Here is a 25835-nt window from a genome sequence, read left to right on the forward strand (position 1 = left end):
CATCTCTGGTAAATACAGTATCTGGCAATAGATCTATAACGTATAACAATTAGAATTGATAATGTAGATAAACCTGTTGAATAAGAAAATATGTGGAGGGCAATATATGGCATGTGGTTGTTTACCATCAACAACAAGGGGAATTTTGCAGAGTTTCATAACATTCAAAACGATTTAAAAAATGTTTGGTTCTGACAATGTCATGGTTATGCCTGTCAGTCCATTTCTCATCCGGTCAGAATGTGTGTATGTCCATCTGTCCATCTGTCGTAGAGGTTAGTTTAGTTTAATTATAGAAGATAAGTGGATTGAAAATAGGAAGAAAGCGGAAGTACGAAATCTTATTCATTAAAAATTATAGGCAACCGAGATTATAATATAATGTCATTAAATAAGTGATTGATTGATTCGTCTAATATAGAACTATTTTAATAAAAATAAGCTTCGTAATATTTATTTAGAAACTTTGTCGTTTTTTATTATTAAATTGTGATATGAGGCATAAAGAAGCATCGGAAACTATTGTTCAGCTAAACTCAATGTCTGATTCAATTTTACAGGACAGAGAGTCACTGCATGCCTATTTACGAAATCCGCCAGTCAGAACAATTTGAATTCATCGACAGGCCTTTATTAATTCAATTATTCCAATGAAATGATTGGATGCCTACTTATCGACTAGCGCAATGTACACTTTTGTTTATATTAACATCTTTAGATGATTGCAAGTTATTGCAGGGTATAAATTATATACATGTATCATCTGTATTCGTAATCAAATTATATCAGTTTATTGCCACTAGGTTGACATCTATTTTTCTGACAAGGGTGATTTTTGACATTTACCGAGTTCGTTGCACCAAACAGAATTTGTATTAACTCGACAGGAATTGAAATATTACTTAGCTAAGTAACAATTGTACGTATTAAATTTACAAATGATATTGTTTCTGTGTTAAGATCGAAATATATTGCATCGGGAGATACCATTTTTTATGCCCCAACCCATTTTACCCGTGCAACATCGCATGGAAGCACAATGTCACACACGACTACCTTGCGAACTTAAATATTCGATAGGATTTACAGAAATCCTATACATTATCATAAGATTGGCGATTAATTTCATGTTGTTGATCTTATTTATGTAAATATTTGTCTTGATTGAGGTACATTTTTGTACTGAAAGACCAATAATTTATAACACTCGTATTTCGAGACCTAGACTGAAATAAATGTAGCTTACTTTTACTAAATGCTAAAACTTCAATCATCTCCTGTTTTTAATGAATTACAATGACAGTGGAACAAATAATTAGTTTTACTGCCTTAAACAGTAAAACTACGCTTTAAAATTTACAATATACGTCAAATGATTCAAATTAGGAAGTAACTTAGCTTGCGAACAGATAACTAGGAATATTGTTCTGTGCATATAACTTATATATTTTAGGTATGTATGCGCTTCTTTACATTTATTAATCATAAATCTATACAAAATAATATGCTCTTCTAAACAACGGGAAAATTTAAATATAAAAATATAAATGTTTTTTTTCCGTTCTTGCTTTAAAATATATACAATGTTAGTTTCAATTTAAATGGCATTTTGACGAGACATTTTTTTTTCGAATAAATCTTTTTTCGAGATTAAAGTTCATGGAGTTTGATATAATTTATATAATTGATGTAGACTAGCATTTAATCTGTTCCATCGAGTGTTGTTTCAAACATGAAGATCGGATGAAATCGTAATATTGCAAACATTGCAAACATTACTGAGTTTAGAGGGACATGCCGTAATCAAGTTTAGATAACATTTCTTGATAAAACTTTTCATATTTTGTGCAAATACATTCAAACAAATATTTCAATAAACGTGGAAAGGTTAAATTTATGAAGAGTATTTCATAAAAGATATTGCATGAGCGTTTCCTAACATTTTATTTTGAGTCACTAAAAACTGTATTTCCTCATGTTAATGATGGTTCGTACTTTAAAAATTGTATTAAATTAACAGTATACATGTTAACGGTTGCAGGGAGAATATAACGTACGTAATTATCCTTTTTTGACAATGGTGTAATTGATCTTTCTCTCTTCCGGCTTTTAACTAGAGTAAAGTATTGTAAGAAGTCACAACAATTTAAACGCAAAATAGAGACCATAAAATACTGTTAAGATTGTGCCTGTAATAAGCTTATAATAAAAAGTTTGTGCAGCTTATTCAGTACACCAGAGACGTCCTTTTACAAACTGCAAAAGAGATATCTGAAGTAAAATGTAGCTTAATCTATGAAAATATCTGTTAACCTAATAAAAACTAATTAAATCTCGACGACTACCGCTGTTTTTTACGCTAACAGAAGATATGAGAATGACTTTCCAAACCTTCAGTATGAAATTTGTTAAAAGAGTTTGACTTTCGTCCGGTACTAGTGCTTAACAACTGAGAAACAAGAGGTTGTTAGGCAAACTTGAAGCAATTTTTGAAGAAGTCAGATTCCGGAAAACGAAAGCACCAAAATTTTAAAACTTCATGATAAAAAATACCAGAAAATAAAACAACAACGAGTCCTACGTTTCTTAAAAATTGCTATTTTCTGCAGCATGATTCAATTGTAGTTCAAATTCTATTATAAAGAAAATATAAAAAGATCCTTCTTGAATTGTTCAGCTCAAGCGGACTCTGTGGCTACCTAGAAACTTCATGAAGAACTGAGTCTGTTGATTCAATAATTCGTAATATTTGAAAGCCATACAAAATAATAGTATAAGCATGCTACAGTCATTTGAGTCTGTTCATGGAATAACAATAACTTTAACAAAATAAGCCTAGTACAATGTACCCTAAAACGTAGTAAAACGCAGTCGTTATCTTGTTTATATACACTAATTGACAATTTCTACATATGAAACCCATGTTTGAGTAGAATCTAATTCAAGAACAAGACCAACAGCTTCAATCAAAAGCTAGAATTCGTCATTACAATATAAGAATTTAACAAATTTGTTTTCAGGCTGCCTTATTCGCAGAGGAAGAATAAATCATTAGAAAATCGTAACTTTAAGTAGTGAAGAGATGTTGTCATCATGTAAGTAACACAACTATTAAAAAGTATTAATCAATGTATGGAAGGTAGATTCGTGCTTAATGATCTTGGCTCTTCTTCAACAATCGTTAGCTAGAAAGTCGCCATATAACCTAAATTGTTTCCATTTGTCCTAAAACTAAACATCAAAAAGAAAAAAAATAGATCATTTAATGAATACAAAATACAAGATACACAAACAACAATGTACTTCACATTCAGTGTATTGTCACAAAGACAAATAATTTAAAATATTGTGTTTCAACCGCAACTGTTGAACGAGGGCCTTGTATTGTTTTAAACATTGATTGATTTACAAAAGCTCAATGTCTTGTATGACAAAGTCCATAGAGAACATAACTTATTTTCATGTATCATCTGTTCAAATTATGAGATGACATATTGACTTCTTTTAGTAAGGAAGGGACTGTTAACGCATTTTAATCGGCAAAACACTTATAATTGCATAATTATAGTTATTTAGAAGGCAATTAAATATCAAGTTTCATTATTCATTTCTTGCAGATTATACCGTTCTTTTTGCATTTGGGTTGACCCTGTATGGGAGAGCATGTACGTAGAAAAGATTATCTTTCTGAAAGCAAAACAATATAGATGTATTATTTTAAATGTTTCTAGTATATATGAAAACCTAGAAATAGGTTAAATGATTCAATGCACCAACAGAAGGGAAAATCGAGTTGAACTATGGATACCGGTATTCTATTCACGGACTGAAAAGTCCTCAACATGAGACTATTAAAATATTCTATTACAGTAACTGCTATCGCACACTGCCTTTTGATCGTCGTTATATTTCTTATGCTTTAACTATTTATCTTTTAAAATATGTGATCATAAGATTTAGTCTGTACTGATAATTGTTTCCTTTTCGCATTTTATAGTATCACTAGAATGTTCCAGTTGCTCTGGTGTCCAGGACATGCAAGAATGCAACACAACAAGATCTTGCTCAGATGGACAGGTAAAATTTCTAGAATTATATTTAAGCCTCATGCTTTGAAAACCTGCTTTGAACGCTGTTATTATAGTAAGGGTGTCCGGTGGTCTTGAAACACGCTTTACTGTCAATCTAGAGGTCTGGGGAATCGGGCTCTGGTGTAGAAACTGGAATGCTTTTGACTCCCACTCAACTAAGAGGCAAGTACTGGTATTTTCAAGGTCTTAGCGTGTATTATTACTATGTATCGAGTATGGTGACCTTGGAATTCAATCGGGCAATTTCTAACATTTTTTCTACAAACTGACAGCCTGAAACCTGTTTTCCGACCGCAGCGCCACCTGTTTTACACCCGAAATATATGGGATTTTGATAAAGAACGATAACTTCTGAAAGCAATAATCCGTGGCTAAAATTAGAAACGGAATTCTCACGCAAAAGACAGATCGGAATCGTTTACTTACGAAGGTTTTAAAACGTTCCCGGGCCATAGACAAATACCAGTTTGTACCTCCCATAGCTTTTCCAGCAAGTTGTAACAACTTTTAGGTATGTCAGAATAAACTTAAATGTGCATTATAGCTATCAAGATGTTATATTAATGCAGACCTAGTGATCTACGAAAAGTGCCGAATTTTCGACAGCATTGCCTCGTTTTCGTTTAAAACAAGTGCAAATATGATCACATGTTTTAGGCTATTAAAAGAAAATCGATAATCGGTAGTGACATGAAAACTCCTTCAGATTTCACCCAGGCGTTGATAATATCAGAAACTCGATAAATGCCAATTAACACTTAGTCTAATAAGAGCAAATTAAGTGGGATCTTTAATGAATAGATATTAGGTATGATTTCTGCTGACAAGTTTGGTTTGGAGACCACCATCAGACAGCTGAGTATACTTCCACTAAAACAAAGCGTCTTTTAGAGGATAAATTATTTAAAAAGATTGGGTTTTAAAGAAGTGGTTATTTTGGTTGTTGAATATCCTCAGTCGTTAAAATTGTCCCTGCTATACCATCATCCATAATAGCTGTTTCTTTGAAATTGTACATTATCCTTTTCTGTTGAGATGATCCTAGAGATACAAAGACTGTTTGAAGTTAGAAGAAAGAAAATCCTATAAAATACTACTGCTATATATTAAAAAAGAACAGAACAAAAAAAAAAACTGAAAAAAGGAAAAGAAAATGGAAAACAAAGGTAAAATAAAACGGTTGTTTGGTCAGACTTACAGTAATTACCACTTGCTATACAATCTTAATACTAAATTACTAACGAAGATTGTAATTGTTTTTAAAATGAAATTGTCAGAACCAAACATTTTTTGAATAGTATTGGCATGTTTGTTCATTATATTCAGGTTTGTTACAAAAAACGGGAATATACTGGAAAAGTCCAATTTGAACTTGGATGTGTTGATAAACAAGTAAGTCTTACCATTTCAGTTAGCATAACAGTATATGCCCATTTATCAAAACATGCTCAATAATAGGGGGAATTGTTTTGACCTTTTGTTTGATTTGTACAATATTAAAAAATGTTAGTACAGGTGCATTTTAATAATTGTGCAATTAATACAAATGTTTGCCAACCTTTAACCAGCTTTTAAAAATCCAATTTTTAGAAAAACACAATGAATAGTACAAAAATCATGGGATTAATAATCATTGATGATGAACACGATGTTTCATTAAGAAGTTTTACCAAATATACTGTATAAGCAAAACATTCACAAAATTGCACTAACAACTTTCATCTGCTGTCACCGGACAACAAAGATATCATTTTATAAAGCCTTATTTAGAACGGTCACATTTCTTCTTCGATGGAACTGAATAAAATTTATTAATTAATTCTATTTTCATGAGCGAAACAATTTGAGCTGATAACTAAAGTGACTGAGATATTCTTTCTAAGTATCTATGCACTAGTTTGTCCAATCTTTTTTTGTTTCAGTATCCACGCCTTTTTGAATTTCTCAAAAAGCTTTATATATGTGTAACAAAGACCGGTAATTAAGTATTTGTTTTAGCATTGTGGTGAGTATGCCAAAATACCAAATGGAACGATGGGTATAAGCATGGAAGGTGGTCAGACACATTACTGTTATGAGTGCTGTTCGACTGAAAACTGTAACAGAAATCTTTGTGATATTACACATCGTAAGTACTGACACACGTTCACATACGATAAAACTAAATCTTACCGTTATAAATTTTAACTTAGTAAAACATGTGCTAAAACGTAGAATTATAAAACTTCAGTAAGTGTTTTTTATTCTAATAGTAATATATATCTGAAATATATATAACACCGCTCCTGTGTTACATTTCATAGGGGAATATTTATAGGTTATTACCTTTGTATGGGGAAATATGCATTAGTTCTGTAGCGGAAATACTGCGCTACTGTAGAAGGGTTATATTTTTCCGCTAAAGGACGAGTGCAGGTTTCCCGATTTAAAGATAATGAACAAAATGAAAGAAATAATGCAACGACACGACATTTTTATTTGCAGATTCGTCTTGTGTCGATGATGAATTATTTGATTGTGCTCGATTAAACTCTATGTTCAGTATCTGTAAGAATATTGAGAAAGCAAAGCAAATCTGCCCAAAATATTGCAAATTATGTCATGTGGGTAAGTGCGTATGATATTTGATATAAATAATTTTGGCTTACTTATACAATGTACATTCATTTTCAATACTTTATGAGCTAATAAGACAATTAAAACAATTGTAAATATTTTACGTTTCATCAGTTTAAATGGAGCACTTGAAAACTAAAATATATGAAACAATGACATTCTTTATAGTTGATGGGAATTGGTCTCCATGGACGTCATGGTCAGGGTGTGACGTAACTTGTGAAAATGGAACCCGTTCACGTGTCCGTACATGCACAAATCCAGCGCCACAATATGGCGGTCTTAATTGTTCTGGAGATAGTATTGCATTGAAAACGTGTCAAAGGCAACTCTGTCCTGGTAAGAGAAAGGAAATATACATTTCAGCTGCTTTGAAGAACGTTATATTTACAATATTTTAAATAGTAACTAATACGTTTAACATTATCACAAAACCTCATAAAACCTTCAATGAGTCATGAGCTGCCCTGGAAGAAAAAAATAATGCATGTAAATTCTCTCAGACATAATAGTGCTGGACTTTAAGTTGATTATCTTACTGCAATTCTAATTGAAAGAAATTCTTTAAATAAAACAGTGCTTTCATCGACAAGGAAGTGGCATAGGAGAACATTTCTAAGCCTCAGGATACATTGAAAGAGTATGGTTTAGACTTCTAGATATCTTTTTTTTTTCAAATAGGATCTTACATAAAGTAATATACATATAAGTATAATATGTATATATTCTGTACGCCTACAGTTATCTTAAAAGAGCATTTCAAAAACTGCCTGGAACGGGATTAGAACCCGGACCTTTAGATTGAAAACTGACTGTTTTACCACTTCACCACTGGACATTTACTTTACTGTTATAAATGGTAAATACTAATACCTAATTTTACTATTATTTCAGATAATATATGGAACTGTTATGAAAGGTTTCTTACTTGTAATAAAGTGATGCGTGTATTTGATATGAAATGTTTCCTTGCTTTAATTAATCAGAAGCATTTACGGGAATGTCTATTTGTACTTTCTCTAAATTGTAATATTCATGATTTTGATATTGAAACTGCAATAATAATTGCTGAATTGTGTATGAAATCAAAATGTATGAAATGCTCGATGATCATAAAGTAGTCAAGTCGTTATTATTTGTGTTATATAAAAGAATATAATAATGTGACGAATGTGTGTGTATTTTTATTTGATTTTTTTCTTTTTTATGTAACTACATTGAACTATTTTGTACGAAATTGTACTTCTTTAAACGTAAAGTTATGTCGGCATTACCTGACGTCTGTACTCTTGTTTAGAATTCTACTAATAAAAAGATTGCGAAGCAATGTAGATATAACATAAAACACGCTGTTAACAGACCATTGTTTCGGACAGAGTTTTGAAGTCAGATTGTGTTATCCAGGACAGTGTGCAAGTATTATCAGTTCAAGCGAAACAATAGAGAATTATACTATTGTTTTTATATCATGAACATTTATGTGTAAATTATTTCGAAAAATAGGTCCAAACTTTATGTGTTGCGAGTAAAATGACAGGCTTGTAACATGTACTCGTAAATCAATAATCAGAAATTTTGTAATTTCTATCCTTAAAAAAACAAACAAAAAATTACAATATTATTGCGAAAGTACTAACAATATTAAACTATTAATGAATAAATTATCCAAACATTTCGCAGTTCATGGAGGCTGGAGTGAATGGTTAGACTGGAGTTCATGTCCCGCAACCTGTGGAGTAGGGATACAATCTCGTACCAGGACTTGCACTAACCCTATTCCAATTCGTTTCGGGGACCATTGTTTCGGACAGAGTTTTGAAGTCAGATTGTGTTATGCTGGAAAGTGTACAAGTAATGTCTTTTCAAGCTATACAATAGAACACTGTATTATTGTTTTAGCATTATAGAATGAATGTTAATGAATAAATTATTTCAAACAGGAAGTCCAAATTTTAAGTTTTACATGTAAAATGACAGGCTTATAGCAAGTTGAACAGTAATCCAATTCAATGTCTAGCCACTAATTTTAACAAGGAAAATGTAAGTTAGCCTATCAAATATAAAATCCTTGTTAGAGTTAACGCGTACTCTGTAGTTGCTTGTAAATATTATGTAACTTAACAAGATATTGTGAGAAATTCTGTAGATATATACCTTTACAAACGCATACATATCTGAATAATGATTGAAGATGTTTCAAAGATGACATAAATGTTTTACATCTACAGATGTATGGTCAGACTGGCAACCTTGGAGTTCTTGTAGCCAAGACTGCCGTGGTGGTGTTCGGACACGATCTAGGACATGCTCGAATCCATCACTCTTCGTTTCAAAAGGAACTTGCCCTGGAAATTCCACAGAAATTGGTTCTTGTGGCCATGCTAAATGCAGTACGTAATTATGTGTGACATATTGAACATCTTAATTTATATATTTGATTTGTTTCATAAATTCATCATAATTTTACTATATAAGTGTTCTATTTAATAGATTGCCAAGATCGAAAATTTGCTGGAAGGGATGAAAATCAATGTTATATACACTTAACAACTTATACCACTTCAGTGCATACTTTATGATTAATACGCGTGATTTTAATATAACTGATGCCCAAGCTCAAAACATGATTAACGAAAGATCTTTTGATATGTGTAACTATAAAAATGACTTACTTTCGGAAGTAAAAATATAAAATTCGTTTAATCTAGAAGCTCACTGGATTGATGTGGACAAGAGTGTTTTTCTTTGATCCCGTTGTGAGCAAGGTCAATCCATCTTGAGTAGAAATAGCGTTTATCTTACTTACTTTCAGCTATGAACAAATTGATGTATCAATAAACTATTTTAACATACCTTGTAGTCCAAAGAACCATAATGGTTCATCATTTAATATCTATTTGTACACACGAGATATAGTCCGAAAGCGACAATTCTATTGGTACTGTTTTATTTCATAGTAAACTGGAGAATAAAAATAATATGTTCTAGAGTGATTGTCTTAAAAGGTGTCTCAAAAGCTTTATCTAAATAATAATTTGATAATAAACTTTATATTGCAACACCATATTACTGATTGTATAACGTCACATAACAGTAATATGACAACGTCACATCACTATTAACATGACAACTCCTTTTTACGAATTAAGTAACAAAGTCCTGTTACAGATTGTTTAAAAACGCCTATTACAAATAATATAACAAACCTCATTACAGATCATGTAACAACTCCCTGTTACAGATTACATAAGTCCCATTACAGAAGATATAGCAACGCCTCATCAAAAATTACATAACACCCTATTATAGAATAGTGAACAACGCCCATTACAGATTGTGGAACAACACCCTATTGCAGATACTTAACAAAGCGCCTTTGCAGATTATACAACAACACCCTACCCTACTAAAGATTGCAGATCAACGCCCTGTACCATACTATATTACCACAACCTTTAATAGGGTATAAAACACGTCATATTTAGGATCATATAAGCACGCCCCATTACCGATCATATAACAATGCCATATTATATATTATTAAACGAAGCCCTATTACAGTAACGGACTGCTATGATGTACTCAACAACGAAAACAATGCTGGTAGTGGGGTGTATTGGGTAACATTATGGAAGTCCAAGCAAAGGATACAAGTATATTGCGACATGAAAACTGACAACGGCGGTTGGACGGTAAGTATTCAATATATTAGAAAAGTATATTTAACTAAAATATTGTTTGTTGTTTTTGGAGCTCTTTATTCTGAAATTAAATATATTCATTATGCTTTAGTTATTTATGGCACGCACATAACAAGGGGGTCAACCAATGAGCTACCTTTTCATGTAACAAAATACATTGTACATTTTTATGAAATTAAAAATGGTGAATTTAATTTAGTATCTTTAGGTAACAACAAACTGGTTTACCAAGCAGTGTCCATACTGTCTTAATAAATTATCCAATGAAAGGTCGAAGTATTGAAAGGAATACTTAATAGGTTGATAGTTATCAAAATTAAAAATGGTGAATTTAATTTAGTGTCCTTAGGTAACAACAAACTGGTTTACCAAGCAGTGTCCATACTGTCTTTATAAATTATCCAATGAAAGGTCGAAGTATTGAAAGGAATACTTAATATGTTGATAGTTATCATTTAAGTACGTTTATTTGACAAAACAGTGTAAAATCTAACCAAGTTGAAAAAGTCTATAATTCTGTCACATGCTTCAAGGATCTGGAAACTTTTAAGAATAACAGAAGAATAATTTGGTTTGGTTAGTTATGCACGTGTACATATTGTATTCTACAAACAAAATAAAATAAAAATCTTCTGTACATTGCCATTCTTAGTATATAACAGTTACAGTGTTACTTTAGTGGATGCCATCAATGTGAAAATTTTAAACCACTTTAAACGGATTGTCCCAATGCTTTAACTTGTGTTAGCTGTATCTAATAATCTTAAATGTTTTTACAAATTGTGAACATATTCAAAATGTAAAAAATATTTGTTCTAAAGATATATATTACCCTTAGAAAATGAGAGACAGTTATGTTCTCAAGGAAAAAATGTTGATTGAACTGAGTGTATGGAGTTTAGATATGTAATAGTTCTAACTGTCTAGAATCTAAAAAGGTGTCAACTTACGCTGATTCAGTTAAAGTGCAACCCTAAAATTCATCTAAGATTTGCGCAGCATGGACATTCCAAGTGACGCTATACTTAAATAAGGCGGTTACTACCACTTGAGTTCGTACACTTGGTATATCCAGGCCGAGTCACGTTTTTTAAAATATATTTATAAAGCCCTCAAATGAATTGCTATACGAATAGATAATCGAAGCAATATATGACAACAAGTGAAATTAAGTAGCACCGTTGGATGTCAAACGAATCCAGAGATGATCTTTCATTTGGGAACGGAAAGAAAACTTCCCGTAATCCATTTTGTATAAAACCTCATTGAAGGATCGTGACAGAATACGCATGTATGTACCCTCTAGAGAAAAAAAAATGTTGTGTAGTGGTGGTTTTCGCTCAGGAATCTTCCCTACGTTTATGACAACTCGAGTTGCGACCGACAATAGCCAATATTCATGACCAAATCTAACTAAGTTTACAAGTATTTATCTAAACTTTCTATAACGATTGAACTGGTCCCAAGGATAGCCATATAACAATTTATCAGAGCATTGTAATATTATCAACAGCATAAATAACAAATTCATCGACAACAGATAAAATGTCCCTAATCATATTAAATACAAAGTTGCAGAGAACAAGAGAAACGAAATATTTACGTTTTTAACAAAGAGGAGCAAATTTGTTCGAACATAACGCGTAATGAAAACGAAGTTAACTATGTTTCAATAAACATATACACGTAGTAGAACATTCGTTCGGAATACTTTGTTCAAAATGATTAGGCAAGACACGAACAATTAAAAACAGAAAGTAACAAAAAGGTTATTATATTCAAAGCCCGGAAGAATATGAATCAAAGTAATGAAATTTATTTCTAATGTCAGTTGGGATAACCTTTACTTAAACCATTTAAGTTGAAATAGCATTTATTAAAAGAATTAGAGTTTTTGTTTTACATTTACATGTTTATTCATAAGAAAATTGAGGAACTATTTAGCGCTAAATATTCCAAGTGGTATTAAAAGAAAATATATGTCTAAAATAGGACAATAAGTAGCAAGTTAAGGCCTATGTTATATTGAAATTATGAATTAGGTGGGTGGGGTACATGATATTATTTCTGAGGAATTTCGAAGTTATTGTAAAACAAATTTTATTCCAATGTAACAATACATTAAAACCATGCAGAGCTGAACTCTTACTTTAGTTAAAATACTAAAGTGGGAAAAGTTATCAGTATGTTCGGGTCACAATTTTCGGGGTAAGTATTCTAAATCATCAAGCATAAATGCGAAAAAGTATAACATACATAGTAAAGCTGAACTATCCGTGTAAATAAGCTGAGAGCTATTTTTCTATTTTCATTTATTACTTTCCTAAAAAACACATTACAATTAACCAGGTGTCTGTAAAAATTTGTCATTTTTGTGCACATACCTTTACACATTAAAGAAGTCCCAACTATAAGTATGGTGTGCGAGAAGGGTCAGAGCGCTTACGTAGTGCGCGTTTACAGGGAGTGTATTGCTCAGATTAATATATTAAATATATATTTGACTTTATCGTAAGTCCGCAAAGTGCACCAAAAATAGCAGTATTAATTTTGTAATAATATTATTAATTTACAAGCGTAGCCTATCTCTGACAAATGACATCGAGAATTCTAACTAGCCTTTTAGAAAGCTGCATTTTCAAGTACCTGATATTTTCCACTTTGGTTAAAAAGAACTTTTACAATACATGTTTGTAGATAATGACTGACTACAGAAGGAATATCACAGAAATAAAAATACGCTGGACCTACAGAATGCTACAACCTACTAAACTTCAAAGTTTAAGTTTTTGCTTTTATAAAAAGTGAAAAATAAACTAGAACTATGATAAAAATCAAATAGATCGTTTCGGAAGTGTTAGAGAGTGAGAAAGCGAACATATCCTACGTAGTATTTAGCATGGATGATTTTGCAATGGGGTCATGGGACTCGTTCCGAAAAGGCCGGCTCGTCAGCCGCGAGCTAGTTAAATGAATGGTTACAGACCTCTGTCCGCATGGCGCCTGGCATAGTGGTAGGAATTGGGAGGTAGTTGGCTAGCACAATAAAGGTGTCTCATAAGCCAAATTGGCTGGCCCTTTCAATAAGGGTGACAGTATAATAAAAGAGACCTTTACCTTTATACAGTAGGGATATGTTTGTTTTACATGTAACACCAAAGCATTAACCCTTCGTAAAAGTACTATGCATGTGGCGTTCACTGTTTATGTATAATTGTAATATTATATTTTGACGTTACACTGATACAAACAAATACCCTTTTGCATATTCATTTATATAAAAATAAAAAACAAGCAAACAAATAAACAAACAACAACGGGAAAAATGTTTATCTATTTAATTTTGTTGGGCTTAGAGTAACATCAAAACGATACGATTAACTTTTTCCAGTTCTTTTTTTGTGTGGGGAAAACCTCCAGGTTCCAAACATTTTTTGGGGCTCAGTTGAGTACCTAGATAGAGGCAGAGGCCTTCGAAAAGTCAGCTTGTGGCTTCCTTACATGAAGAATCTTACACCTAAAGTGAGGTTTCGATCCAACGTCGGTGGCAAAGAATTCGAAGTCAGCGACCTTGGCATCCGGTGACGGAGGCATCTATAGAAGTAATGTTTGAAATATTTACCATTATGAAATTCTCACGCTGAATTTCATTCCTGTGAAGTGAACAATTATGTCTACGTTTTTCTTTTGCAACTATTAAACTTATATATTCAATTAAATTTCGATAACATAAATGATACTGTGAATGATATTTACCGCCAGAAATTACAAATGGTTTGTCGAATACACCATACTTATAATTACAAAAGTTTACACACCACGAGGATCGGAAAGCACGAAATTTACGTTCTTGAACGTATAAATGAAACGCCATGCTTGAAATGTAAATAAAGGAATAAAAGTATTTTTTACAAGTTCGTGTAAAAGATCGAACTGTGATTGTTGATGTTTCTGATACATAATATATATGAACGTATATATACGAGCCGTTTCATCTTATGGGACTTACAGGAACATAGTAAGCGATTGTTTATTTATTTTGTTTATGTTCTAGTAACCTTTGACACTGATTTCGAAGACAAGCCATATTTGTGACACATACATGTCTATTGTTGGACTGTAAAAAGATAGATCCAAAATTTAAACTGAAAGCTACATTGCATAACTTTTTCGTCATTTCTGTGCATAGAATTCGGTTGCTATTTCGTTAGAATATCAGAAAATTACTGGAAATAATACATATCTTTGAAAAAGTCCCGATCTTTCATCATTTGTTTGGTTGGCGTATGTTTACAAATTTCATGTTAGTAGGCCGTCATGTCCAAGAAGCTGTGTAAAGTGATAATTTTGATGACACATTGGTTTTATTTTGTAATTGTGAGTGATCATTACGTGATCAGAAAAATCGGACAGTGGGATGTTATAAAAAAGTGATACTTCATTTAGATTAGAAAGTGAATCGCACTATACAATAAGGAATTCTAAGGTAAAATATTCATTTTACTTCGTTCACAAAAGAAAACATGGCGGACATATTTTTGTAAAATATTGGCGCACGTGTGATTTGTGTAACCCAGTTTAACGACGTTTTCTTAGAAAACTAACGCTCAGCTCATTTACACTGACATATCCTTGATTGATGAATATATATATATACATGTATATATTATATAGATATAAGAGACTTACGTTACAAATACTTACCCCGAAAATTCCTGTGCATTTTCCTCTTGTGCACTGTTGGAACATGCTTTTGAGTGTCATTGATACTTTATAATTTACTGGGAGATATATTTGTTATTATTATTAGTTTCTCTTTGACCCCCATGCATTTCTCGCGTTGTTACGACAATTTCAGTTTTACATAGGATTTTTGCATGGTCAAAATAGCATAGGCCTTAATCAATTGTTTGCTATATTCATAGATCTTCAACTTAGTATTTATTCGCTTGTCGATCATCCCCTCAGTGTCATAAAGTGTTGCTTAAATGACACTTACAACTGTTCGTTATTGGAAAATTTAAATATCAACAAAGGATGATATATCAGTTCATAATATGAGAGTATATACAGAATTCCCTCTCCAGAGCGGCCCTCTCTTAAGCAAAAACCTCTCTTTAACAACCGCAAAATGTCCTAAAGCTGAAATACACTATCAAATTTACCTCTCCGGAATAACAACCTCTACATAATAGTCAATATTTGCATCTCTCCCAAAGGGTGTTGCTCTACAGAGGTTGCACTGTATTGGATATGTAACGGCATGTAAGATTTTGGAGAAACTAACAAATCTAAAGAAACAATATCATAAATGTATATTATACACTTTTTTACAATTAACATCTTGCAATAACCACACATAAATGTGTGTATTTCTCCTTTTCTGTTGTCACCATTTAGTGGTTGCGCTGTGTAGCCAGAAAACTATATATCATTTAATTCATAATGATTTTTTTGGGCGGGGTGGGGGGGGGGGGGGTTTAACGCCGTTTTTCAACAGTATTTCAGTCATGTAACGGCGGGCATTAACCTAACCGGTGTTCCTGTATTCTGTACCAGTACGAACATGTTACTCTGTAAGTAACCCTTCAAGTAACTGCCAACTTCCCCTCATGAATTACCAGAGGTGGATGACGAATGATGTCAGACACAATGTCTTTTATCAAAAATTGTAACGGAGAACATACGCCCTGCCCGGTGATCGAACTCGCGACCCCGCGATCCGTACAGCAGCGCTGTCCCTACTGAGCTAAGCGGGCTTAGTTTGATATTAATAAACACACAAAATGTATGACATTTATATGGTAGTAATGAAATTTGTTTTTAAATTACACACCCGCGAAAGTGAATACCAGTGTTCGTCAAGGTTGAGATGCACTGTATATATCGACCTCATGTATTGATGTCATAATAATGCTATATTTATCTATAAATGCAATAAACTTATAACTTGTGCCTAGGTTTGCATTTTTGTACCCCCGACAACAAAGTTGTAAGGGGGGGGGGGGGTATACTGGTTTCAGGTTGTCTGTCTGTCTGTCCGTCTGGCCGTCTGTCCGTAGACGCAATCTTGTGCGCACCATCTCTCCTTATCCCCTTGACAGAATTTAATGAAACTTCACACAAGTGATCAGTACCAACAGTAGTTGTGCATGGGGCTTGTTAGGTTCTTTCAGAAAAATTTTTGCAGAGTTATGGGACTTTGTTTTTTTGTAACTATACTATATACATAGACACAATCTTGTGCGCACCATCTCTCCTCATCCCCTTGACACAATTTAATGAAACTTCACACAAGTGATCAGTACCAACAGTAGTTGTGCATGGGGCATCTTAGGTTCTTTTAGAAAAAAAATTTGCAGAGTTATGGGACTTTGTTTTTTTGTTACTATACTATATACATAGACACAATCTTGTGCGCACCATCTCTCCTCATCCCCTTGACACAATTTAATGAAACTTCACACAAGTGATCAGTAACAACAGTAGTTGTGCATTGGGCATGTTAGGTTCTTTCAGAAAAAAAATTTGCAGAGTTATGGGACTTTGTTTTTTTGTTACTATACTATATACATAGACACAATCTTGTGCGCACCATCTCTCCTCATCTCCTTGACACAATTTGGCATGTTAGGTTCTTTCAGCGACAAAAATTGCAGAGTTATGGGACTTTGTTTCTTGTTAACATACTATGTATATACAGTCTGCATATGCAATCTTGTGCGTGCCTAATCTACCAAACCCTTACACACAATTTAATGAAACTTCACACAAGTGATCAGTACCAAACCTAGTTGTGCATGGTGCATGTTACATTCTTTTAGATAAATATTCTGCATAGTTATGGGACTTTGTTTTTTGTTACTATACTGTATACATACAGTCTATATACATACAGTCCACATAATTATGCAATCTTGTGTGCGTCAAATTGCAATGTACTGTGTCAGTGCATGCGGGGGGTACATTCATCACCTTTAGTGATAGCTCTAGTTTAAATCTACAATAATTGTTTATAACTTTTTTATATCTGTCGATACCAATCTTCTTATTTTTTTAAATTAATTCCATTTTTAAATTATTTTGATAACAGATGAAAAATATTCATATCATAAAAACGGAAGTAATTTCAAGCATTAAAAGTTACAGAGCAGACCGAAAGATTCCAAAAAACTTTTCATCTTCCAATACCCTTGCTCTTGGTCTTACACGTGTTAAATAAATTTGTTTTAGTAATTGCTTAAGCCATGCCACTTAAATGTCAATAACTGCAAAGTAAAGCTATTGACCGGAACAAAAAAGAAGACATATTTTCTTTGGCCTCTAGAGTCACCTTAACCTTTAAGACATGGGGCAAGGTCTTGAACGCGACACGTCGTCTCATTACTGGGACCATTTGGTCCGGGTGATTTTGAAATCCTTTGATGAATGGTAAAGTTGCGGACCTAGCATAAATTTGATGCTCGTAACCTGTGACCTCCAAGCGTGGCAGTCACTTCTTAGCTTATGCCTAATATTTGGAAACATTTGTGTCATATAATTTCAAAATCCCTCAGTGAGTAGCAGTCATGGACAGGGTGCCATGTGACCTTGATCTTGTAGCTTAGGGTTTTTGCCTTTTGAATGGAAAATCGTCTCATTATGGGAAACATATTTTTTGTCAGACAATTTCAAAATCTCTCAATGAATGGCAGTTATGTTTCGGACACAGACCCTGATAACCTCTCAAAGTATGACATTGTCCTTGGAGCTAGGGGCCTGGGTCTTGCACGTGACACTTTATTTCATTACGGGTGTCACTTGTGCCACAGTCCATAGATGTCATAGTTATGGACCGTACGAATTGTGAATGAAAGGCGGACGAAAAGAAAAAAAAAGCGCTGACAATCAAATAATACTGCTTAAATGCTGGAAAGAAATTTGTTTAAAACAACCTAAAAGAAAGAGATTTTATCTGATGAGGGATTAAATTACAACTTAATTCTTAACCCGCTGATGATCGTTTAACTTTTGAGTGCGTCTGTATGCTTGTGAGACTATAACGGTACCCTACTGTTTTCTTATGTGTTGCTTGTTCGTTTTTCTATGTCATTCAGTTGATCGTAGTTGTGTGTTTATCTTTGGTACATGAGTGTCTGCGCTATTGTGGTGTACGTTGTAGTGTGACTGTTTTTTAAAGAACGTGGCATACCCTTGTATATTCGTCCTTGTTCAACTTTCCCCTTTTGATTCCTATCCCCAATCCCCGACCCCATTTCACCCTTACCATTTCCTTTCCCTCCATCAATATTTAGCATAAATTAATATGTACTTGTTGGCTGTTTGAAGCAATCCGTCTGAAATATTTTTCCATTACAGCTTCTTTTTGTTGTGGACCTACTACGTAAATGCGTGGCTCTGGCGCTGTGTTTTTGGTGCTCTGTGCTTCCGAGAAATCTACCTTTACCTATTATCTTTTATAAAGGTGTACATGCAAGCAATAATTTAAGAAATTTGCTTAAGTGGTGTTAAATGCGTGACTGAGAAAAATCGGAAACCTACAACTATGTTTTGTCTTCTAATTTTCAGGTTTTCCAATATCGCTTTAATGGGTGTGTTGATTTCTACAGAAATTTTACGGAATATGAGAAAGGGTTCGGAAATTTGGAAACAGAGTTTTGGCTAGGTAGGCTTTTTGAAAATTATAAACACCGTTTGTAAGATCGTAGTGCAATAGGTTAGATAATAAACTGAAATGTCGGATGCCCCTTATACATTTGGTAAAATAGAACAAGTGGAAACTTCACAGGTCGCTCAACACGACAAATACGAAAATGTTGTAGGCTCGGTTTGATTGAGCCTGTTCATGGACGGTAGTGGAAATGCATGCTACCGTCCACGCCCTCTAGCCCCGGGTTGAGCAGAACTCAACATTTACACATGCTAAAAGTACAAAAAGACACATTTGTTTGCTTCCTAAGATAAGATAAATTTTATTTTGAGTCGGCAAGACAAATAACAATACAATATAAGCACTCCAGGTGCTTTTGAACCGACTACGTATTAACAAATTTATAAAGAACAAAAGTAAACCAAGCTCTGAATAGAAGGACATGATTAAGAGAACCATGAACATTACAAATATTATTTGATATAGATTGACCTATAAATATATCTAGCACAAAGACAGAACATAATATTGCATTGCACAATCAGTGTGATCTAGATTATAAAACAAACCTGAAGACACACAATAGCAGTAATTGACATAAAGACTAAGCCCGATTTGTGTGACATTTACCTTTTTGCAAGACCTATATGTCTTGAAAGGAATATGCCGCCCTGCTGAACTGAATGTTTACGCCCAGTAATTTAAATAATCAACCTATCCATGCGTACAAATGTTAAAAGTCCTGGCAAGAATGAAAGTCTTTGACCTCACGGAGTGAACGAGCAAACGCACAACATTACAATGCTGTTAAAGATTTTGCTAATCTATTTGAATATATTCATTTATGTATACATCATTTAGAGTCTAAATAGTCTCAAAATGCAACAATGTAACTTTGACCGTTCAAGCAAGGGTCTGTGTCTTGTATGCGACATATTGTGTTTTTTTGTTTTCTTTTTTTTGGGTTGGATTTAACGTCGCATCGACACATGATAGGTCATATGGCGACTTTCCAGCTTTAATGGTGGAGGAAGACCCCAGGTGCCCCTCCGTGCATTATTTCATCACGAGCGGGCACCTGGGTAGAACCACCGACCTTCCGTAAGCCAGCTGGATGGCTTCCTCACATGAAGAATTCAACCCCCCGAGTGAGGCTCGAACACACATCGATGAGGTGCAAGTGATTTGAAGTCAGAGACCTTAACCACTCGGCCACAGAGGCCCCTGCGACATATTGTACCGATACGTCACAAGCTTGGTTAAATGTATTTTTTATCATAGCTTGGTGTTTTTTCTTAGCATATTTGGTGCAGGTAGATCGTATACACTGAGTACAGGGTGTGGTAACTAAATGTGTGCAGGTATTTAATAACCGCACGCTAGTTACCGCACTGTTGGATAGGAAGTATGCCAGCATGTCTGGAACAGTAGACAGCAAAATGTATTTTATTGATTTTCTGCTCTCGCATTGGTTTATTTTACCTGGGCTTTACACATTTGTAAAGCAAGACTTTTAAGTACTCACTGAACTACTGTATATGGCAGTAGTAGGAGGGTGTAGACCCGTATTTCTGTGTGAGTGCATACTCTCGTTAGACAATTCGGAATTCTCCGGACGTTAACAAAACATAGCTTTCCGTAAACAAGAGGGTCATGATGACCCTGAATCGCTCACCTGAGTAATATGAGCTACATGTTTCAAATGTAAAACTGATGATAAAATATTAAGAAAGTCAGCAGGTCACATTCATGGTCAATGAAATTCAGTTTTACGATTTGTGTGCAAAACTGTGTATGTCATCAATATTTCAACGCTGTATCTTAAAAAACAAGAAAGTAGGTCGGTAGGTCAAGGTCACAATCAAGTGACATCATATTACTTGGGGTCATCAGGTAATTATAATTAAATAGTCTTGGAAATAGGATCAGAAGATTTTAAAGTATTTTTCTTATATAACTCACATAATAACTAAAGGACCCCAGGACGGGACCTCTTTAAACCCCAGGGGCATAATTTGAACAATTTTGGTAGAGGACTACTTGACAATGCATCATACCAAATTTCAAAAGCCTAGGTCGTATGGTTAAACTTGGGACCCCCAGGGCAGGGCCTCTTTTCACCCAGGGGTACAATTTGAACAGTTTTGGTTGAGGACCATAAGACAAGCTACAAACCAAATATCAAAGGTCTAAAAGTTGTGGTTTCAGACAAGAAGATTTTTAAACTTTTTTTTCTGTATAAGTCTATGTAAAACTTGCGACCCCCGGGGCAGGGCCATATTTGACTCTAGGGGGATAATTTGAACAATCTTGGTAGAGGACTACTAGATGATGCTACATACCAAATATCAAAGCCCTAGGCCTTGTGGTTTTGTACAAGAAGATTTTCAAAGATTTCCCTATATAACTCTATATGAATTATGTGACCCCCGGGGCGGGGCCATATTTGACCCTAGGGGGATAATTTGAATAATCTTGGTAGAGGACCACAAGATGATGCTACATACCAGTTATCAAAGCCCTAGGTCTTGTGGTTTTGTACAAGAAGATTTTCAAAGTTTTCCCTATAAGTCTATATAAACCATGTGACCCCGAGGCGGGGCCGTATTTAACCATCGGGGGATAATTTGAACAAGACCAGATATCAAAGCCCTAGACCCTGTGGATTTGGACAAGAAGATTTTTAAAGTTTTTCCTTTCGGTTGCCATGGCAACTAGAGTTCTGCATGGAATTCAATTCTTTGAACAATTTTGAAAGGGGGGCGGGGGGGGGGGGGGGCACCCAAGGATCATTCCTGTGAAGTTTGGTGTAATTCTGCTCAGTGGTTTTCAAGAAGAAGATTTTTTTAGGAAATGTTGACGGACGGACGACGCACGATTCACGCCGGATATTGAACGGTCACAATAGCTCACCATGAGCCTTTGGCTCAGTTGAGCTAAAAACGGATAATGATGAAATCACATACATTTACGGAGAATACATTTGGCGCTTGTAATTACGGATCCAATACTTTAATGACGTTATTGTAGAATTCCTCTTGTTTTGTTGTTTTCTGATCAAAATGCTTGTACATGTTGTAACACATTTTTTAAGTGAGCAGCATATACATGATATGAAATTATACTGTATTCATTGAACAATTTTAACATATTTGTATTTTGCTAGTCTACAGAGAGCAACGTTTACTTTTGTTGAATTTGTTCAATACATTATCTTGACATAGCAATTAGGCTACATAGGAACTTTTTAAATTGATATCTATTTACCGATCTCATTATTAGAGGATAATCCACGCAATAATATCTTTTGACAATTGTTAACTATTGTGGTGACAGGTTTTGCAGACAATTAGTGTGAAAATGCCTCTGATGATCTATAAACGATGAAAGACCCTAGTGCCTAACATTAAACAATGCATGTAACGACAGTTATTTACGGAACCCATTTTACAATATGAGTGTAATTCATGTAGGTCTTAAAAGTGTCCAGGAAATGGCATCTCAAGGTAAAACAGAATTAAGACTGGATCTAACGGCAGCTGATGGCACTACTGCTTACGAAACATTCCAGAACTTCTACCTTGATAAGAGTCCAAACTATACTCTCCACATTGATCCCGGCACGGGTACAGCAGGTATTTAATTTCCCTTCTTTTAAATTTACATAGTCTTGGTGACAGATGACATGCATTTTTGATGAAATCCAACACTTTTAATGGGTATAGCATTTTTTTACAATGGACGATTAAAATAAATAAAGGAAATATATCTGGTATATTCATAGCAAAAATATCAAACATTTTCTTCATGGGTACAGAACTATTCTTGAATGCGAAATAAAAGTAATTACAAATAAAGTAGTCATATATAAAGGCAACGTACTTAAAAACTGCACGAACGTAAAACGTATCTACATTGAGACGTAGCAGACGTAACGTAAATGTATTACAATCATTTAAAAGCTTCTTTTATGGTTATACTAATTATGAAAAGTTATTGCCCCCGTTTCAGCCAGTGACGGATACTTCGATCTTACGCCGAAACAAAAATATCCTCTTAACATTATGCTATAGCAAATACAAGCCATCAAACTAAACATGTTACAAATGTGGATATGTATTTTATCAATACATCATTTTTAAAGTGTGCTTCTTTACCTAAATATCATTTTTAGCAGTGAAAAACGCAGCAGATCCGAAACACTCTAAGGAGTTCCAAACACAAATCCGAGTGATAATTTTCGTGACTTATTGATTTAAATTTGTCTTAATCATCTTATGACCAAGCTTTCGAGGCTCACGCATCTTTAACAACAAAATTCGTCGAATTCTAATAGACTTTGGTCTTCTTTTTTGTGACATCACTATGTAAAATTATATTTGTTAGCGGTTTAAGCATTTGTACACAATCAAACATATCGGTACGTGTTTTATTTATATACAATTTTTGCTGTATCGTTTCATTAGTATCATTCACTTCATGAGCTTCTCAAAATATCATTAAATCGATTTAAAAGTATTTCAAAAGTGTCCAGCCAGTATTGATATATCCGTTGTTTCTTCTTTTGGTAAATCTAGGTGATAAAGACGGGTTGTCGTATAATAATGGTCTCCATTTTACAACTTACGACGTTGACCGCGATTTATATTTTGGAAATTGCGCTGTCCTTGACCATAGTGGGTGGTGGCACACCAGCTGTGTCTACGCCAATTTGAACGGAGAATATGTAGCACCAGGAACAGAACGACCAGGCAGGGCATACGGTGGACTTATATACTACCCATTTCAGAGACTGAAATCGCTGAAAACCGTTAAGATGATGTTCCGACGAATTTGAAATCCAGGCGACTGAAATTTCGTTAAGGAAGCAGTTTTCATTTCAAAATCTTTTAGGAAGTTAACATGTGATTATTCATGACGTATATTTAACGCAAATAAAAGCACACCTTCGAAGTATGTTTTAAGTTAGTAGAAGAGAATGTTTGATTCCAAGTGTGTGCATGAAACCTCTAAATAAAATCTGTTCATAATTGTTCTTCTGTCATTCAGAATTTAAATCATGTACAAACCTTGTGTTGGTATAGCACTGTGTATATAAGATATGGACTTTTAATATTTTACATGCACATATCGCTTTCCAGATTTGTTTTTATTTTCAATTAGAAAATTAATATTACTTTTGAAGGTATTGTTTAATGACTGCAAAATAATTGCAGGCATTTGATTCGAGACTTCATTTTTACCTAAAAACAAAATAGATGTCAAAATCTTATGTATATGGAACGCTTTTTAAACTAAACGACAAGTTCAAAATAAAACATCTTTATAGACATAACACATAGTTTAAGTGCATTTAGTGTCTCGATAAAACCTCGGAATATTTAAGTTATCTCACTATGTCGGACTCGGTCAAGCAAAGATATCTGGAAATTCTGCACACGTTAATGCGCATAGACCATTTTTAATGTTGTTTTTGTTGTGTAAGTATATTTCACAGAAGAGGTTTAGACGAGATAATTTTAGGATTTCAGGGCCCAATTGTTCAAACCTTTAATAGGCGATTAAGCTAACGGTCGATTATTTTTTTGTTTTATATTCCCACATTTATGAAGATTTAGAAAAATAAATGTACTAATTACTTATTATGAACACCAAAACCTCTGCATCATACTAGTGTTTCCCAATAAGACTGGTATTTTGAATCAGTATTTAACAAGTGGTTAAACAGATCGTTAAAGTTTCTAACAACTGGGCCCAGTATTGTAAAAACTTTACGTTGTTATTGGTATATGTCAACAATTTTGATATCTATAACAAGGGCGTAATTCCATACAATTGTATCTTATATTTTATTTCTCTAGCATTAACAATCTTAAAATAAAGAGTACAAATAGTAGTTTCAAATTATGATTTCTGTATCCACAATTTGTTTTGTTTTATATAGTTCTGTTTGTCAGATTGTAAGATATTTCATTCCAAATTTTTATACAATGTAGGACCATACATATGTATTTTTGTTATAAAACCCATGTGTAATCGAGCTAATTTCAGCTTTCAGTTAAACATAAACATAATATATCGTGAAATGCTGTGTTAACTTTCTGTATAGTTTAAAAAAAATAAGGAAGTAAACATTATAACACTGTTTGTCCAAAATACCAATTGATATTTAATAAACTGGTAAAGGTATGTAATTATTGTTGTCTCTTACGTTTATTTGTTTGAGCTTTTATTTTTTATTTTCGGATCCTTTGCATTCAACGAAGACCTTCTTTGCTACAAAACAAAAACAAAGAACAAATTGTAGTAAGTCAAAAACCATAATTATTTTACCATCAAAATGGAGTTATCAAAACAGATAGATGTCCAACTGTGCTGAGGTTTGTAGGTACAGATTTTGATGGATTAGTTAAGATATAGATATTAGGTATGGTTGCTTCTGGAATACGCAGCTAATAGTGAAACATAGGTTCGCGAAAACATTGACCAATTGCAAAAAGTTAGGGGAAAAAGCAGGAGTACAACAATGCACAGTGCCTTGCACATAAAACCTCTCCCGTACCTATTCTGCATAACAAAGCTGTCTGTCAACAGATTACTTTTTTCAGTACTCCTTACAGAATTAGATCTCTCTTGTTTTGACATTTGCACACACAGTCAGCAATCGACATTCGTAGTTTCGCATCTGTCCAACTTCAGAACACTAATTTCGTTACGGTCAGCTAAATGCTTGTCAGAAGTTATAAAAATATCCATTACAGGGCACTTTTTTTGCAT

At 33.7% G+C, this 25835-nt stretch overlaps 1 protein-coding gene across 1 annotated transcript; it reads left to right on the plus strand.

Annotated features, from left to right (window-relative positions):
- The first annotated feature begins 3070 nt into the window (after positions 1 to 3070).
- Positions 3071 to 22647, plus strand: LOC123542431 (thrombospondin-2-like). Its single transcript, XM_053531070.1, has 11 exons — positions 3071 to 3095; positions 3618 to 3665; positions 3998 to 4077; positions 5418 to 5483; positions 6090 to 6219; positions 6576 to 6698; positions 6876 to 7046; positions 8388 to 8558; positions 8936 to 10399; positions 18977 to 19073; positions 22532 to 22647. The coding sequence occupies exons 1-9, from the start codon at positions 3083 to 3085 to the stop codon at positions 9103 to 9105; spliced, it is 972 nt and encodes a 323-aa protein (XP_053387045.1). The 5' UTR covers positions 3071 to 3082; the 3' UTR covers positions 9106 to 10399; positions 18977 to 19073; positions 22532 to 22647.
- The last annotated feature ends 3188 nt before the right edge of the window (positions 22648 to 25835 follow it).

The sequence above is a fragment of the Mercenaria mercenaria genome, chromosome 19 (assembly GCF_021730395.1).
Source record: "Mercenaria mercenaria strain notata chromosome 19, MADL_Memer_1, whole genome shotgun sequence".
In the NCBI taxonomy this organism is placed as follows: domain Eukaryota; kingdom Metazoa; phylum Mollusca; class Bivalvia; order Venerida; family Veneridae; genus Mercenaria; species Mercenaria mercenaria.